This window comes from Microtus pennsylvanicus, chromosome 5, assembly GCF_037038515.1.
Source record: "Microtus pennsylvanicus isolate mMicPen1 chromosome 5, mMicPen1.hap1, whole genome shotgun sequence".
NCBI lineage: Eukaryota > Metazoa > Chordata > Mammalia > Rodentia > Cricetidae > Microtus > Microtus pennsylvanicus.
Genome location: NC_134583.1, coordinates 67,613,329 through 67,631,908, shown reverse-complemented (window position 1 = coordinate 67,631,908; position 18,580 = coordinate 67,613,329). Strand labels below are relative to the sequence as shown.

Here is an 18,580-nt window from a genome sequence, read left to right as displayed (position 1 = left end):
TGGGCCACCACCACCCGACTATAATATTTGTTTTGAGTCAAAGTCTTACTATGTAGACCAGGCTGGCCTCAAGTGTCTTACTATGTAGACCAGGCTGGCCTCAAGCTCACGGAGCTCTGCAGGCTCTGCCTCTGAAGCGCTGAGAGTGGAGGTGTGTGCCATTGTGCCCACTTCGTTAACTGATACACATTTGTAGTATGAGGTATTGGTTCATAAAGGCGGTTTCTTTTTCTTTCTTTCCTTATTTGAGGTGAGATCTCACTATGTAACCCTGGTTGGCCTTGAGTTTGAGGCCAGCCTGGTCTACAAGAGCTAGTTCCAAGACAGGCACCAAAGCTGCAGAGAAACCTTGTCTCGAAAAAAATAAAACAAAACAAAACCCTGGTTGGCCTTGAATTCACAGAGTTCTGCCTGCCTCTGCCTCAGCTCACGAAGACATTTCCTGTGAGCCAATAGAGTGCTTTGAGCACATTTCCCTTCCCAGCCCTTCCAGGCACCTTGGTTTCCGCTTTTACTTTCATGCCATCAACACTGTATCTATGTATAAGACCTCAGAGAGAAAACATCGCCTATTTGTCTTTCTGAGACGAACTTAAATCATTTAATGTGGTTCTCTCCAGTTATAAGCATTTTCCTGAAAACAACATAACTTTGTTCTTTTTTAAACAGATTATTTATTTATTGTGTATACATCATTCTGCCTCCATGTATGCCCTCATGCCAGAAGAGGGCGCCAGATCTCATTACAGATGGTTGTGAGCCATCATGTGGTTGCTGGGGATTGAACTCATGACCTCTGGAAGAGATCTCTCCAGCTCAACAAAGTTATGTTCTTTAGAGCTAAAAATATCCAGTGCTCACAGGGGCCAGAAGAGGGTATCCAGTCTCCTGGAACTGGATTCATAGGCTGCTGTGAGTGCTCAGAATGAAACCTAGGTCCTCTGGAAGAGCGGTCCATGTTTTTAACTGCTGAGCTATCTCACCAGCCCTCATCATTTACACATTTTTAAATAAAAGTATTTTGTTATGAATTTTTTTCCAGCAGACTACTACTTTAACTAGGCAAAGATGTGTTACATTTGTTTATGCTGTGAACTATTACTTTAACCGTGTAAAGGTGTGTTACTTTTGTTTATGTTGCAATTCTTTACTTATGTAATGATATGCTGTATTTATTTCACTTTGCTTGATCTAATAAAAAGCTGAATGGCCACTAGCTAGGCAGAGCTGGCAAAAAGAGAGAATACATAAGAGAAGAAATCTAGGTCTGAAAAAGGAAGAGAAGGAGAGGGAAAGAAAGAGAAGAGAAGAGAGAATATGGGAAATGTCTGGGGCCAGAAGCCAGACAACTGACAGCCAACCTGTTACACAGAGAAACCCTGCCTCAAAAAACCAAAAGAAAAAAAAAACTGTGTGTCATGATTTGGGAGCTGGTTGATAGCTCAAAAGAAAAATGTTGGTACAACAAGGTCTATGTTAGTCCAGGATGAAACTTCTATATGGACCAGGCTAGCCTCAAACCTATAGAGATTCACCTGCCTCTGCCTTCCAAGTGCTGGGATTAAAGCTGTATTGCATCATGTCTGTCTGACTTATTTATTTTTATGTGTATAGGTTTTGCCTGAATGTCCGTTTGTACTATGCATGTGTTTCATGCTCAAAGAGGCCAGAAGAGGATGTTTAGATCCCTTGGAAATGGATTTACAGTTTTGAGCATCCATATGGATACTGGGAATTGAACCCAGCTCTTCTGGGAGAGCAGCAAGTACTCTTAATCACTGACTGATAATCTTTCCAGTCCTCATTTTATTTATTTTGAAGAGAGTCTCACTGTACAGCTCAAGTTGATCAATGGAAAGACCAAAAGTGAATGGGTCCCCTACCCTACTGGCCATGTGGCCCAAAAGGGGACCACCAGGTCAAAGCCTATTTTAACCCCACCCAGTTTCAAGCATATTTTACAGGTCACTCCTGCTGCCTGGGCCAAGACAAAGTGCTCTCCAGACAATGCAAACACCCGCACCAGTTCCTAGGACTTCACCATCAGTACCAACTCTCCTGGATCAAGGACACCTGCCAACTAAAATCTGGTTTTATCTGCTATTGTGTTCCAATTATACACCCAAGCCTCACCTGTACAACCAGGGCACTTTCCTATTCCATTCTTTCTGGCAGTTAATAACTTCCATGACTAGCCCCATTCATAGGGCCAATAATAACAATATTTTTTCTCCTAGTCACCTGCCTTCTCATCTCCCTCAAAAAGCAGCTGTCTGAGGACTCCAGGATGACAGTAAACCAGGTGCCATCCCAGCCACTCTTCTCGCCAAGTGTGAGCCCACCTTCCAGCTCTACCTTCTTCCACGTTGCTCCATGCCCGCAGAAAGTAGCCAGACTTGAACCTATGGCCCCATATCCAAGGACTCTGGGATGTTTGATTAAAAGTGAGACCCCAGCTCTCTAACACCCCTATATCCAAAGAGTCTGGGAAGATTGGTTGAAAGCGTCACCCCAGCCCCTGGCATTCATCCTTGGGGCACCAATGGAGCAGAAAGCTCCATCTCAAGCCCCCTCCCCTGGGAGTTGCCTTGGTCTGGACTCCATCTCCAGAAAAGCCTGCCCAAGCACTGACCCCTCCCCAGGGAGAGTCAGGACCACTCCCACAGGCTATTTAGGCTGCCACCGAGAAAAAAGAACACATGGTTTTCGGGTTTTGCGTGCCCCCTCTGTTTCTCTCCCCCCCCCCCACCATGTTCTCCAGCCACCCCGGAGTGCTGCACTAAACATGGGCATTGATTTCGTCTAATCTGGTCTGATTGGAATTATTTGTGTTGGCGGAGAGGATTATTTTAAGATTATTCCTGGGGGCTGGAGAGATGGCTTAGAGGTTAAGAGCATTGCCTGCTCTTTCAAAGGTCCTGAGTTCAATTCCCAGCAACCACATGGTGGCTCACAACCATCTGTAATGGGGTATGGTGCCCTCTTCTGGCCTGCAGGCACACATACAGACAGAATATTGTATACATATTAAATAAATAAATATTTAAAAAAAAGAACAAAAAAGATTATTCCTAACATATACATGATAAATCTAAAACAAAAATAAACAAAAAAGACTCACAGTCATCTGCCTGCCCCTACCTCTGCTGGGATTAAAGATGTGTACCATCACACCTGGATTTTTTTTTCAGTATTTATTTTATGTGTATGTATTTTTGCCTGTGTGTATGTATATATGGAATTACAGATGGTTGTGAGCCACCTTGTGGGTGCCAGGAATTGAACCCAGGTCCTCAAGAAAAGCAACTACTCTCATTTTTTTTAATCATCTTTCTAGTCTTATTTAGTTTTTTTGTTTGGTTGGTTTGGTTTTGTTAAGACAGGGTTTCTTTGTGTTGCTCTGACTGTCCAGAACTCTCTCTATAGATCAGGTTGGCCTCAAACTCACAGAAATCCATCTGCCTCTGCTTCCTGATTGCTGGGATTAAAGGTATGAACTGCCAAACCAGCTAATTTAGTTAGGTTTTTTTTTAAGATTAATTTATTTTTATTTTATGTGCATTGGTGTTTTACATGCACATCTGTGTGAGGGTGTCAGATCTCCTGGAACTGGGGTTACAGATCGTTGTGAGCTGCCATATTGGTGCTGGGGAATTAACCCGGAGGCTCTGGAAGAACAGCCAGTGCTCTTAACTGCTGAGCCATCTTTTTAGCCTCCCAATTTAGTTAGTTTTGAGACAGTCTTATTATGCATTTCCTGTTGACCCAGAAATTTCTATGTAGACCAGGGTGGCCTCCAACTCACAGAGCCCTGACTCTTCTGCCTCCAGAATGCTGCGATTAAAGCTGTGTGCCGCTATGCCTGGCTTCACTTCTTGAAAACAGAAGTGCACACTGGTCTCAAACTCATCTCATTCTTTCTCCATCAGCCTCCCCTAGTGCCTGGATAACAGGCATGAGCCATGTTGCCTGGCTCAATTTATATTATTCATATATTTTGAGGGACACACTCAGCTACTGGAGCCTCTGCTTTAGCACAAGGGCCCGGGAATTGACACCTTTCAGGGCAGACTTGGACCAGTGGCTCAGGGAGGTTGATTTGCAAAAGGCCTAGCTCTCCTATGGCTGCACAAACCTGAGGAATAATTTATATCCTGTATTCTCTTATGGGATGCAAATCAACTGTTCGTTCACTGGCACCACATGCTTACCAGGCTCCCTGGTTTCTTTTAGCCACTTTTGGGGCAGGGTGCTCCTTTGCCCCTCTTCCTCTTTGAACAAATCACACAGATCTCATTTCTAATGTTCCTGGGAAACAGGACCCAGCTTTCTTCTTCTGTGGCTTCCTGTTAAATGTTTACTGTTCTACAGAGGCCCTGGGCCCAGTCTCTTCCATGTCCAATGTCTGATCAGCAAGCTGCTTTGCACAACTCCGACTGTGACCCCAGCTCCACTAGATAGCTCCACCTGCTTGCACAGGACTCTTCCCCTGTTTAGCGAGTAGCCACTAACTACAGGTAACTATATTTTCTTTCGTTTCTGTTTTTTTGTTTGTTTTTGTTCTTCGGAGGCAGGGTCTCACCAATGTAGATCTGGCTGTCCTGAAACTACATAGACCAGGTTAGCCTCAAACCCACAAAGAACGGCCTGCCAAGACAGCTAGGACTGTTACACAGAGAAACCCTATCTGGAAAATCAAATCAAAACAAAAACAAACAAACAAAAAACTTCAGTTCAGGGGTTGGAGAGATGGCCCAGAGGTTAAGAGCACTGGCTGCTCTTCCAAAGGACCAAGGTTCAATTCTCAGCACGCATATGGCAGCTTACCACTGTCTGTAACTCCAACTCCAGGAGATTCAACACCCTCATACTGACATACATGCAGACAAGACATAAATGCACATAAAATAAGAAAAATAAATCATTTGAAAATAAAACAAAGCAAAACAAAATAACCAGTTTGTTGATCACACCAAATCAAATCTGTGACCAAGTGACTACAATATCAAAATATTTCAATCATTTTGGAAATTTGATTGGGTGCTGGTGTTGTAAAAGGAGCAGCTGGGCTGCGTCCCCGGCACCCTGCCGCACGCACGGCTAGCTTTACCCGAAATAATTACATGGACACTGTATTCTTTTAAACACTGCTTGGCCCTTTAGCTCTAGCCCTTACTGGCTAATTCTGATATCCCGATCAACCCATCTCTAATAATCTGTGTAGCCCCGGTCTTACCGGGAAAGATTCAGCATGTCTGACCTGGTGGCTTGCTTCATCGTGTGCGCCTCAGAGAGCAGAACTATGCGTCTGCCCTGGAGAGGGGAGCATGGCGTCTCTGCTCCAGAGAGCAGAGCTGTCGAGTCTGAGCTCACTTCCTCTTCCTCCCAGCATTCTGTTCTGTTTACTTTTCTCACCTATGTTTTAACCTATGAGGGCCAAGCAGTTTCTTTATTGCTTAACCAGTGAAATCAACAGATTGATATATGACACTCCCACATGCTGGAAGTAACTTAAAATATTCATTGGCTCTTCCTTTGAAGTGGTAAGAGTTGGATAATCCTGGTAACGAAGATCCCAACAAAGGTGTCTGTGAGCTGATGGTCTGGGTTACAGCCTGGGTGATTTAAGACTGGCTAAGCCATGGGGCTGGAGAGAAAGCCCAGTAGTTAAGAGTACTTACTGCTCTTGCAGAGGACCCAGGTTTGATTCCTGGAACCCACATGGTGGTTCAAATCCAAGAGTAACTCCAGTTCCTGGGCATCTGATGTCCTTTTCTGGTCTCTGAGGGCACTGTACATGCATGCAAATCACACATATACATAACAATTTTTTTTATATCTTTAAAAAAACAAAAGCCGGCTGGAGAGATGGCTCAGTGGTTAAGAGCATTGCCTGCTCTTCCAAAGGTCCTGAGTTCAGTTCCCAGCAACCACATGGTGGCTCACAACCATCTGTAATGACGTCTGGTGCCCTCTTCTGACCTTCAGGCATACACACAGACAGAAAATTGTATACATAATAAATAAATAAATATTTAAAAAACAAAACAAAAGCCATTCAGGCAGGGGAAGGCAGAGGCAGGTGGATCTCTGTGAGTTCAAGGCCAGTGTGGTCTACAGAGCGAGTTCTCATCCAGCACAGCCAGGACTACACAGAGAAACCCTGTCTCAAAACAAAACAAAATCAAAAAAAGAAAAAGAAAAGAAAAGGAAAAAAAAGAGCCAGAACTTGTTTTTTCTTTCTAAGATTTTCTAACTCCACAGGGGTGGGGTGGCACCCTTAGACAAACATTTATTTTTAGTGCATTGTTTTGCCTGCAGTGTATGTTTGTATGGGAGTGCTGGATCCCCTAGAATTGGAGTTTCAGACAGCTGTGAGCTGCCATGCCGGTGTTGGGAATTGAATCTGGAAGAGCAGTCAGTGCTCTTAACCACCGAGCCATCAACATTCTTTATGTGAGTGAGACAGGCCACTTATCCATCTCCATATTCTGGGTCATTCGCCTCTGGGTTCCAAGATGGCACTTGATCCAGTCAGCTAGTTGGCTCTGGAAGTTTTTAATTATTTTTTTCAAGACAGGGTTTCTCTGTGTAGCCCTGACTGTCCTGAAACTCGATCTATATAGATCAGGCTGGCCTCGAACTCAGTGATCCAACTGCCTCCCAAGTGCTAGGATTAAAGGCATGAACCACCACTTCCCGGCTTAAGTTTTTTTTTAATTAATATTATTTATTTATTTTAGTTGTGTTTTACCTGCCTGTGTATCCCTGTGGAGGTCGGAAGAGGGCATCGATTCCGTGGAACTGGAGTTACAGTTCTGAACCACCATGTGGGTGTTGGGGATTGAACCTGGGTCCTCTGCAAGAGCAGCTAGTGCTCTTAATCATTTAGCTCTCTTCCCAGCCCCGTAATTTATTTAAATTTTTATCATTACTATTGTGTGTATGTGTATATGGGGGAGGCGGGGGCAGACTACGACACACAGTATGTAAGGTATGTTGGAGATCAGAGGACACCTTTCCAGGGTCCTTTCTCTTTCTACAGTGTGTTCTGGGGATAGAACTCTGGTCATCAGGCTTGCAGAGCAAACACAAGCACTTTTATCCACCGAGTCATCTCACTAGCCTGGTTCTGGAAATTTTATCGGAGATCTCAGAAATGAGGGATGCTTCTTAAACTAAGTTACTAAGCTATCAGGACTTATTTGAATACGGACAAACAGCAATCTTGCCACCAAGAGACAAGAGCCGGTCTGTGGGTGAAGACAAATGCATGAGAAAAGTACAATCACAGACGGTGAGTTACAGATGAGCGGTAACTTTTGGCCCCTGTCAACGATCGCAATTTACTCTGGCTTTTTCAATTGCTTAAACCGCAGTGAAGCTGGATCAGCGCGGGCCTGGATTGCTAGAGAGTATTTGTGCACAAGGTTTCAACAGCGTTTTGTACCGTCTGGTCTTCATCCCTGTAACGTGAAGAGTCGCTTGATCTTCAAGTTCTATGTCCACGTACCTCCTGATGTCCCCCAAGCATGTCTGAAACTGACCTCGCTATTGCCGCCCCATCTTTAGGTCCGACCTAAGGTGGAGCCCTTCTGGACCACCTCGTCCCTTTCCTTTGAAAAGCCAAGATTGTAAGTTCAGGTTTCACCCGCTCTTTCGGCTTCCCAAGGTCACCGGTTCTTCGGTCGCCCAACTCCCTGGGGGCGGTGTCCGTGTCCCCCTCAGTGCAGGGCCAGGCGCTCTAGGCTGCAGCCAGCTCTTCAAAGAGCTTTATCATCTCGTTGATTCCCCGCACTGGGCGGCTACTCTCTCCGCTCAGGTGCCTTCTCTATGGTTGCCTTCTCGCCTTTGCCTCGAATTCGCTTCAGAGGATAATCGGCCGGGACCCAACTCCTTTCCACAGTTGTCTCAGTGATCTCTTTTAGTTACAACTGCAGAGGCCACGGAGTTCGGTGAGACCCGCGTCAGGCTAGCGCCTCAAAGTTCTGCGCCTAGAACGATGGCGGAAGTGAGTACGTAGGTGCTCTCCCTCTCTCTGCTCTTCTCTATGGTCGCTTCCTTCCGCGTCGGGAAAACCCGTCCCGGCGCCTGCGCAGAATCGCGTGCTGCGAGCTCGTCGCGGAGGCGGGGGGCACAGGGAGCGGGAGCTGCGGCCGCCGCCGCCGCCGCCACCGCCGGAGCTGAGCGCGGGGACCGAGATGCAGGTGGGACCGGAACCGGAACCCCCCTATTCAAGTGTCTCTATTCTCTCCGGGACTCGACCCTGGTGCCTGAGGAACCTGGGCGGGGGTGGGCGTGGGGGTTCGGAGCTGGAGGGGTGCTTGGCTCCGGAGAGGGCAGCAGATAGGGCTCGTCCCCCGGAGTCTCCGGCCTCGGGGTATGTGGAGGGTGTCCAGCGATTAGGATCGGGTCTGAGTGATTGACCACTGGGCCTGAAGGGTCCAAACGTGGAGCGCAGCCTGCACCCTCCGCAACCCGCCCTTCTGGAATGTCAGAACTAAGCCAAGAGGCAGGTGCACCGGGAAATTGTGACTGAGCCTTCTTGGCAGAAGAGAAACTGAGTCACCAGTCCAGGAACCGCAGGGTCAGCGGGCCTGAAGGGGGCTGGGTCGGCCAGTGGTGCCGAGGGCTGGGTGGGCCTGTGTGAGCCGAGGTAGCCTCTGGCTGGGGACTGTCTCTGCTGTGCCTGCACCTCTTGGCCCGGTTCCCCTGTGCTCTGTGACTCCCGCATCTCCTGGCAGCTACTCCCTGGTTTGGAGTTGTCCCTGTGGTTGGGGCCATCGGAGTGTGTAGGGCTTAGGCCAAGGAGGATGGGGAGGAGGGTCTCTGACTTACAGCCTTGGTTGTGGGTTTGATGAGGAGATGGACATCACTGGTAGTTTGGGGAGACTTTCCTGAGCTGTCCTGGGCAGTCATCTTGTCTTCTCTCATAGGGCAGGACCACTCACCAAAGAGCTATTGGTTGTAAATTTCATGCCTATCTCTGCCACTTTCTCGTGGTGACTGAGTTGTAACACCATCAGAAGCTGTCCCCTCTAGTTTCTCTTAGAGCCAGCAGGACCCATATAATACTGTTCTCCCCCAAAGACATCGTGAAGAGGACAGTTGTGTCTTGTGTGCTTACTTTGTGTCGAGCACAGACATGTACCCTGTCATTTCATGTCTCCTGACAGCTGTAGCAGGTAGAGATTACTAGCTGTGTTTCACACATGCAGAAGCTGGGTGCACACAGCTAACAGGTGGGCTGAGCTGGGCTCCACCAAGTCTCACAGGCTTTAGGGCATATTCCCCAGAGAGAGAAAGTCTTGAGCCCCAGCTTCTTGTGATGCTTTACTTATGTGGCCAGTAAAGACTTGCCCTCAACCAACACACCATCTCTTTTTCTCTAGTGCTCCTGCCAGACAGCCCTAGACTAAAGGGGGCAACCCAGAGGTTGGTCTTTAGACACTCTGAAGCTCCATACAGGGCTTAAGTGCTGGGTTGTAGAATCCGCTTTGAAGACAGTCATTGGGCCTAGGAAGCGAGGTCTCCAAGCTCTGTAATCTCTGCATCCCGTTGGCCCCCTGAGAACAGAGCAATAGGAGCTGTGGTTGAGGCTGGTCCAGCCAGCTCCTGGAGACTAGACCTATGCAGTGGAAAACACAGTTGACTCTGAATTCTGGAATTTGTTTGACGTCTCTGTTTCCTCATCCGAAGAGGTTATTGAGTTTTCCAGGGAATGGTAAAATGACCTTGTGGAAAGTGTGTGGTAGTTAGGGAAGGCTTTGCTTGAGAAGGGACAGTGGTGATCTGTAAGGTCCTCTCTTTCCTGGATTCCACAGCAGAGGGAGTAGTAGCAAAGGCAGCAGGAAAGATGCAGGGTGGACATTGGGCTGGGCATCCCTTATCCCTGGAGTATATGTGGGGTGTGGATCTTGACGAGGGCCAAGCAGTTTAGTTCTCTTCTTTTGTTGCCCCTGAGGAATCTGGGTGGGAGTTCCTGGCTTGGGCCGGGACACACCCCAATCTCACCTGTGCAGTGACTCAATATATATGCTTTTTTCTTCCTTCTACAGCTGTTGCTGTTCACCCCGTGTCTTCTGGCCACTTTCTCCTTTGCTGCCCCTCCTCACAGGCTGCCGTTGTCCTCCTCCTGGGGCCCATCATGAATGGTGCCCCTTCCCCGGAGGATGGGGCCTTCCCTTCTCCGCCAGCGCTGCCACCGCCCCCTCCCCCAAGTTGGCAAGAGTTCTGTGAGTCCCATGCGAGGGCCGCTGCCCTGGATCTCGCCCGCCGTTTTCGCCTCTACCTGGCCTCCCACCCACAGTATGCAGAGCCTGGAGCAGAAGCTGCCTTTTCTGGCCGTTTTGCTGAGTTATTCCTGCAGCACTTCGAAGCTGAGGTGGCCCGGGCCTCGGGCTCACTCTCCCCACCTGTCTTGGCCCCACTGAGCCCTGGTGTGGAGACTGCACCACTGCATGACTTGTCCATTGAAAGCTGCAGGGTAGGTGGGCCCTTGGCTGTGTTGGGCCCATCTCGATCTTCGGAGGACCTAGCTGGCCCCCTTCCTTCCTCAGTCTCTTCCTCCTCTACAACGTCCTCAAAGCCGAAACTCAAGAAACGCTTTTCCCTACGTTCAGTGGGTCGCTCGGTCAGAGGCTCTGTACGAGGCATCCTGCAGTGGCGGGGGGCCGTTGACTCTTCCTCCCCAACTGGGCCTCTGGAGACCACAGCAGGCCCTCCAGTCCTAGGTGGAAACAGCAACTCCAACTCCTCTGGTGGTGCTGGGACAGTTGGTAGGGGACTGGCTAGTGATGGCACATCCCCTGGGGAGAGATGGACTCACCGCTTTGAGAGGCTGAGACTGAGCCGTGGAGGGGGAGCCTTGAAAGACGGAGCAGGGATGGTACAGAGAGAAGAGCTGCTCAGTTTCATGGGGGCTGAAGAAGCTGCCCCTGACCCAGCAGGAGTGGGTCGTGGAGGAGGGGCAGCTGGGCTGACCTCAGGGGGAGGAGGGCAGCCTCAGTGGCAGAAGTGTCGCCTACTGCTCCGAAGTGAAGGAGAAGGAGGAGGAGGAAGTCGCTTGGAGTTCTTCGTACCACCCAAGGTGAGCCCACAGGAGAGTGGGTGGCCGGAAGTGACAATGGTTGAAGAGGTCCTGTGGCTCTGTAGATAGCAGTGGTGTTGGAAGCCCATGTACTCAATGTTGCCGCCCGGGATTTAGCGCTAACTGTGGGCTCTCAAGTCAGTTGTCTTCGGTGGACCAAACAGCTGTTAACTATTTCACCTCTCCTAGGCAGGAAAGGTGGATGCACGGAGCGGGGAGCAGCTGGCCTTGGCCACACAAAAAGACTGATTCTTATTCCCTTTCCCACCTAGGCTTCCCGGCCCCGACTCAGCATTCCCTGCTCTACTATCACTGATGTCCGCACAGCCACAGCCCTAGAGATGCCAGACAGGGAGAACACGTTTGTGGTTAAGGTAGGTCTAAGCTCTGCCCCCAGAGAGTGTTTGTGCTTGAGAATGCTCTTGATAGATTTAGGCACGTGTCTTTGGCAGCAGGATGAATATATGTCAGGACAGGCTTTGAGTCTGTGCCTGCGGCTGTGGGATATGACCTGTAGGCCTCCTACCCCCTGCTCTGGCTGAAGCCCCACCTCTCGGCCCTGTAGGTAGAAGGCCCTTCAGAGTACATTTTGGAGACGACTGATGCACTTCATGTGAAGGCCTGGGTGTCTGACATCCAGGAGTGCCTAAGCCCTGGGTAAGAAGCTTGCTTCTGTGCTGGAGGGGATCTGGAGGTGGGTAGGGGAGCAGCCTGTGTCTTTCTCCTGGTGATTTTCTCCCCAGCACCACTTTCCCTGTCTTTGTAGACCCTGCCCTGCTATCAGCCCCCGTCCCATGACCCTTCCCCTGGCCCCCGGGACCTCCTTCCTCACAAAGGATAACACAGACAGCCTGGAGTTGCCCTGCCTGAATCATTCAGAGAGTCTGCCCAGCCAGGATCTGCTGCTGGGAGCCAGCGAGAGTAACGACCGCCTGTCGCAGGGTAAGGTAGAGCCTTCGAGAGCCACTGGGCCAGGCTCTTACTTCCTAGCTGCTCTACCGACAGCCTACTGACTGCTTGTATCTTGTCTCTGGGCATACCATGTGCTATTACGTCATTGCTGGCCATTTAGCCCCATTACTATCACCGCTGTGCATGGGTTCCACCAAACCCCTCTCCAATCTCTTTCACTCAGCCCTTTGACTTTTCCGCAAGCCTGCAGGCTGCCGCATGTCTGGAAGTAGTGGTTCTCTTCTGTGGGTTTCCAGAGTTCCTTGTGGACTGAGTCTGGTTGTGCATCTCAGCATGTCAGTGGCCTTTGCACTTTTTCTTTTAGTCTGACGTAACACTCATGTATTCAGATATATATCTGTCTGGCCTAACTCACCTTCTAGGCTCTGCTTCCACTTTACCCTTTTCTCCTGACCCTTGGTTTTGAGTTTCAGCTTCACAGTGCCTGGTACTCAAGCTGCATTCCGTCAGCAAAAGAGCTCTCATAGATAGGGATTGCTAGAGCTAGTGTAGCCCTTACATCAGATTGCAAGTAGCTAAGACCACAGGGCGGAAATGGATTTCCTGAGGTTTCTGACAAAGATGGGCTATGCTAACCTAGTTCCTCTCATGCCTGTTTTCTAAGCGATATGGTGATATGTCTGCTGGCTTAGGCCTGAGGTTTGGCAGATGTTCAGTTAGGCCCTAGTATATCACTGGCTGTATGCTAGGCTTTGGAGTGGATGGAGAACTCAGATATTTCAAAGGGGTCTTTGGTCTCCTTGGGTTCTCTGTAGCTGAATTGGTAAGACCTTATTTCCAATAAAAAGCAGGTCTCCAAAATGGGGACTCTGCTTAGTGTCCTCTGAGCAGCCCGTGCCAGGAGCATCTTGGGAAGTCAGGAGGAAGAGAACAAGGAAATAGAATAGACAGGATGCTACACGGAGGTGAGGGAAGAGTGGAGCACCAGATCCATGAAAAGTGCATAGGCTAACGTGACCAAAGGAAAAAACTCACGGGGAGTAAAAACCGAGTTGATTCAGCCTAAGGGGTTAATGGGAAAGAGGATTTTTCCCCTTTTGTCAGTGATGACTGAACCAGGACTTTGGTCTTGGTAGGCAAGCACTCTGTCACGGAAGTGTGTTCCCAACTCTTATGTGTGCTTTAGGCTGACCTGCAAGCCTCAAGCTCAGCCTTCTGAGAGCTCGGTACAGGAGTGTACCTCATGACAAGAGTTTTTGATGTGCTTCAAGTCGGTAGTTTTCTTTCCTAGTCTGAGAGGGCTCCTTTCTAACATGGACATTTTTCAGGGCTTCTATCCCTCACCCCACCAACCATTGCAATAATCTTTCAGCTGTTGATTCAGAAAAGACATAGGGACATTTGGATTCTAGGACCTCCTCGAAATAACCATGGTCTCTCAGCAGTGCAAGCAGTGTAAGTCAGAACCATCATAAAAAATCCATCAGGGTCAGTCCTCTAGAGGTGTGCGGGGGCTGGGCACACAAGTGGACAGCCGACTGGGAGATGGTAGGAGCCCAGGCATCTAGGAGAGGAACCTGTGGCGTTCTCAAGTTCGACCTCTTCCATTTTCTTTCAGGGGCTTATGGGGGCCTTTCTGACCGGCCATCAGCGTCCTTCTCCCCTAGCTCTGCCTCCATTGCTGCCTCCCACTTTGACTCAATGGAACTGCTTCCTCCAGAATTGCCCCCTCGCATTCCCATTGAGGAGGGACCCCCAGCAGGGACAGTTCATCCCCTCTCAACCCCCTACCCACCCCTGGATACTCCAGAAGCAGCCACAGGTATTAGGTGCATGTGTATCTATCTTTGGTTTGTGGTCCTGGATTGGAACTGGAGGGGTCAAACCCAGGAGCAACTAGTGACCTGTCTGGGAAGGAGGCATCTCAAGGGGAAAACAAGGTTAGGAAGAAACCTCTGACAGCTGGTTTCCCCTCTCTCTCCTCCTGCAGGGTCATTCCTGTTCCAGGGAGAGTCCGAGGGAGCTGAGGGGGATCAGCCCCTCTCAGGGTATCCTTGGTTCCATGGCATGCTTTCTCGACTCAAGGCTGCCCAGTTAGTGCTGGAAGGAGGCACTGGCTCCCATGGTGTCTTCCTGGTACGTCAGAGTGAGACAAGACGTGGTGAATATGTCCTCACTTTCAACTTCCAGGGCAAGGCCAAGGTGAGTGGTCTGGGGAACTCTGTCGGGCAGTGCTGGGTGGATCTGGAAGAGCCCTTGTCCCAGGAGCTCCCACCTTACTTGCTCATCCTGCCCTCAGCACCTGCGTTTGTCACTGAATGAGGAGGGTCAGTGCCGGGTCCAACATCTGTGGTTCCAGTCCATTTTCGATATGCTTGAGCACTTCCGGGTGCATCCCATCCCTCTGGAGTCTGGAGGCTCCAGTGATGTTGTCCTTGTCAGCTATGTGCCCTCCCAGCGGCAGCAGGGTGAGCAGAGCAGGTCTGCAGGGGAGGAGGTGCCCGTGCACCCAAGAAGTGAGGTGTGTGTGCCAGGAAGACGGGGTGGGGGGTTGGAGGAGAGGCCCTGGTAGTGGGGAACAGGGCAGTCGAGGTACCTGGGCAGGGGCCTGCAGGGACTATGGAAGGCTGACAGGATGCAGGCAGGCAGAGGCTCCTCATGGGGCCTCGGGTGGTAGAGTCGGGTGGTGCATTCCCATTCCATCGGATCCTCCCGCTCCATCATTGTCTGTCTCCTCCACCCATCCTCCTTGGCCTTGTCTTTGACCTTTTGGGGGATTCGTGGTCTGTTCCCCCTCCTTCCTCCCTTGATGTCTGATGTCCCTGTCTGATCTCTCACTTTCCCCCACCCCACCATCCCATCTATCCCCACGTTGCCCCCCCCCCCAGGCCGGGAGCAGGCTGGGAGCCATGCAGGGGTGTGCGAGGGCGACCGATGCTACCCCGATGCCTCCTCCACCCTCCTGCCCTTCGGAGCGAGTGACTGTGTGTAAGTGTGGTCCTTTCACCGCCGCCCATGATTCATCTTCCATGGAGGGGGGTTGCTCAGGAGATGGGATATGGGAGATAGCACATGGCTCCTTGGGGAGGACGAGCAAAGGGGAGGCCACCACAAGAACTCACTTCCTTCCACAATCAATGTGTCTTCTTACCATTCCTATCCAGAACGGAACACCTCCCGTGACCCAACCCAGCCCCCTGAACCCCCTCCATGGACAGATCCCCCACATCCTGGGGCAGAAGAGGCGTCGGGGGCGCCAGAAGTGGCGGCCACCACAGCCGCAGCAGCCAAAGAGAGGCAAGAGAAAGAGAAAGCGGGCGGTGGAGGGGTCCAGGAAGAGCTGGTCCCCATGGCTGAGCTGGTCCCCATGGTTGAATTGGAAGAGGCCATAGCACCTGGCACTGAGGCTCAGGGTGGCGCTGGCACTGGTGGAGACTTGGGGGTGTCCCTAATGGTGCAGCTCCAGCAGCTACCACTAGGGGGCAATGGAGAAGAAGGGGGCCACCCCCGAGCCATTAATAATCAGTACTCCTTTGTGTGAGATACCTGCCCACCCTCCATTTTCCTGCTCCCAGCCTTAAGTTGTGAGACTGGGCTGGGTAGGGACACTGAGGAAAGTGGGAGTCCCCTCCCCACATGCTTCCTGACCCTTGTCATCCAAGGGCATATATGTTGGTACAAGTAGAGGTTCAAGAGCCCTGTTAAGTCCCCAGTTATTACACTACAGGTGCCCTTGCCCCGAGGCCAAGGACTTGGGCTCCATTACCTCCCTGAGGGGCTCTCATGGTCAGCCCCATCCTTGGGGGCTATTTCCCCACTAATAACCCCCAACCCAAGCAAGGGTGAGGGGGAAGGGCTGTCAGTTATATTAAGGTTGTTGTTGTTGTTTTAAACAAAATGGAAAAGCATAAATAAATAAAGGGTTTATCTTAGTTCCATCATGATGGCTGTGGCTAGTGTTTGGAGTGGGACCTGGGACAGGTGAATAAAATTGTCTCCAGTGGCCAGGCAGCGGTGGCGCACGCCTTTAATCCCAGCACTCGGGAAGCAGAGACAGGTGGATCTCTATGAGTTCAAGAACTACAGAACGGTCTACAGAATGAGTTCCAGGACAAGCTCCAAAGCTACAGAGAAACCCTATCTTGAAAAACCAAAAAAAAAAAAAAAAAAACCAAACCCCAAAATCTGTGTCAAGTGGATAAGGCGTCTTCTGAGCTCACAGAGCTGGCCTGGGCCCAATCCTTTTCACTCTATTCTAAGGCCTTTGGAACCACATCTCTATAGTTTACTTGGTTTGCAGAGCTCAACAGTTCTTCTTGGGGGGTCCAGCGTGTTTTCTTTTAGGGGTGAAGGTTTCTTTGAAGACAGTGTCTCTTTATGTAACCAGAACTTGTGGTCCCCCACCTCAGCCACCTGGAGCTGAATGGATCACACTGCCACACCTGCCGGCTCGTTCTTTAATGGGGTGAGACAGTGAAGGATGGATTTCTGCTCACCCAAGGCCTTTGCTGTGCTCAAGTTTTTGAGTGAAAGCTCCCATCCTAGGAAGAAAGTAGGTAGAAGGCGCTGGAGTCACACAGCTGGAAGAACTTACTGTAGCAGCCCACGGCTGACTCTAGAGGCTCCTTTGTTAGAGCCTGGATGACAGTCTTGGCTCTGGGTCCTGGTGCTGCCTCTTGTTTGCTATATGGACCTGGGGGCAAGGCAAGTGACTCTGGGCCTTGGCATCCTCCGTGAGATGTGAAATTTCATCTTAGTTGGTACTGCTGACATGACTTGGCTAAATGTTTGTCTCTGAGTTTATACACGTCTGAAGGCATTCCTTGAAAGTCACAGGTTCCAAGCCGGGCAATGGTGGTGCACACCTTTAAACCTAGCACTTGGGAGACAGAGGCAGGTGAATCTCTGTTCAAGGCCAGCCTGGTCTACAGAGTGAATTCTGGGACAGCCAGGGTGACAGAAACCTTGTCTCAAAAAAAAAAAAAAAAAAAAAAAACCCAAAAAGAAGAGAATTAAGAACTAAAGTCACAAGTTCCAGTTGTCTGGGTATAGTTTCTACATATTCCCCATCCCTACTAGTTCTCTTCCCTGAGGTCCAGCTGTTGGCATGGGGTTTACAATTACTACCGCCACCACCAAACTCCCAGTTTTTACTATAGACCCTGCCCTGAATACATCTTTCAGCACCGCATCTATGCTCTCCAGCAGGGGTGCCCTGGCATCCCAGTTTAGAGGTGGGGGCAGGGGTGCTAGAAGGAAAGTAGGACCTGAAGACTGTTACCCTTCCTCCCTCCCCACCTCACCACTGTCGCCCCTCCCCCACCTGCTGTGCTACCCTCCCTCCCACCTCACCACCGTCTCACCCCTCCCCCACCTGGTGTGTTACCCTCCCTCCCACCTCACCACTGACTCGCCCCCTCCCCTACCTGCTGTGCTACCCTCCCTCCCTCCCCCACTTGCTGTGTTACCCTCCCTCTCCCCTCCCACCTGCTTGCTACCCTCCCTCCCACCTCACCACTGTCTCGCCCCCTCCCCTGGGAAAGTGGAGTGGCCGATCTTCTGTCCCTCAGCCTGTGCCCCACCTCCAAGAGGCCCTATCCACGCTCATGACCTTGCTATTCTGAGCCCTGTGTTGGTTCTGTGGGGAGATGGACAGGAGACAGCTGAGCTCATAGGCTATCTAGAGTGGGGGTTGGTTGGGGGAAGCCTGCTGGCTCTTGCTTTGTTTTACCTCATCCCTGGGGCTCCCCAAATCTTGGCCTTGAATAGGGATTGAATTGGCCTGTTGTGGAGGTTGGGCGGAGGGCAGCTTTAGACCTGTGCTGTGTTCTCCAAGTGAGACTGTTAGATAGCCAATGGCCAGTGAGGCCTGTAACACCTCAGAGTGGGAAGGTCTGATCCTCCTCTAATCCATGGCAACTGGTGTTCAGATGCTTCCCACCCCCATGCCCTGCCACCTTCAGGGACTTGCCATCCTGGGGTGGGCAGAAAGACACCCCCACACTGCCATGTCCTGGTTACAAGAGCCCAAGAGACAATGAGATGCCTCTAGGTATTTGTGGACAAGGATGGGCCAGGCTCTGTCTTCATGCCCTTCACGACCTGCCCACTCCCTCTCCTCCACCTCTCCTCCAACTCAGGAACAAGAACACCTTCAGTCTTGGTGTAGTGGGGTGTGGTCTGGAATGGCCTCATCTGCTCCCTTTCCACCTCAGGTCACAGTGCGGTGAGGTAGGTATCCCTGGAGCTCTGGACTGGTAGCTTTCTCTCTGGCCTTCATTTATCTATCTGGGAAGCTGGAAAAGGCAGACACGAATAACCTCAAAGAGCCTCTTTGGCAGGAGTGTCCTGTAAAGCCTGCCTTCTTCCCTCAGTCAACTCCTTTGAAGCTCTCACGTCCCTACTCCCCCACTCCATGTTTGGGCATTCCTGCTGCTGGAGGACAGTGGCCCTGTGGCTCCTGTCGTTCCTCCAGCTGCTGCTGGGGAGAAGCCAGCGAGGGCCCCAGCCTCCATGGCTGCTCGGCCTGCCTCTGGCTGGAGATGGAGGGTCCTGGGCCAGGTGGAGATGCCCGTGGAT

At 50.7% G+C, this 18,580-nt stretch overlaps 1 protein-coding gene across 15 annotated transcripts; it reads left to right on the top strand.

Moving 5' to 3' along the window:
- The first annotated feature begins 7,715 nt into the window (after positions 1–7,715).
- Positions 7,716–15,942, top strand: Sh2b1 (SH2B adaptor protein 1). Of its 15 annotated transcripts, none has more exons than XM_075972186.1 (10): positions 7,808–8,011; positions 10,059–11,089; positions 11,362–11,463; positions 11,655–11,746; positions 11,856–12,031; positions 13,620–13,823; positions 13,992–14,203; positions 14,301–14,522; positions 14,890–14,989; positions 15,166–15,942. In XM_075972186.1, coding segments are annotated over exons 2-10 (2,052 nt in total). In that variant the 5' UTR covers positions 7,808–8,011; positions 10,059–10,147; the 3' UTR covers positions 15,168–15,942. The 15 variants fall into 15 exon arrangements, with proteins under 15 accessions (XP_075828292.1, XP_075828301.1, XP_075828297.1 ...); XM_075972188.1 differs by lacking the exon at positions 7,808–8,011 and adding an exon at positions 8,080–8,207 and having other exon boundaries at positions 14,301–14,469; XM_075972184.1 differs by lacking the exon at positions 7,808–8,011 and adding an exon at positions 8,080–8,207.
- Positions 15,943–18,580: the final 2,638 nt, after the last annotated feature.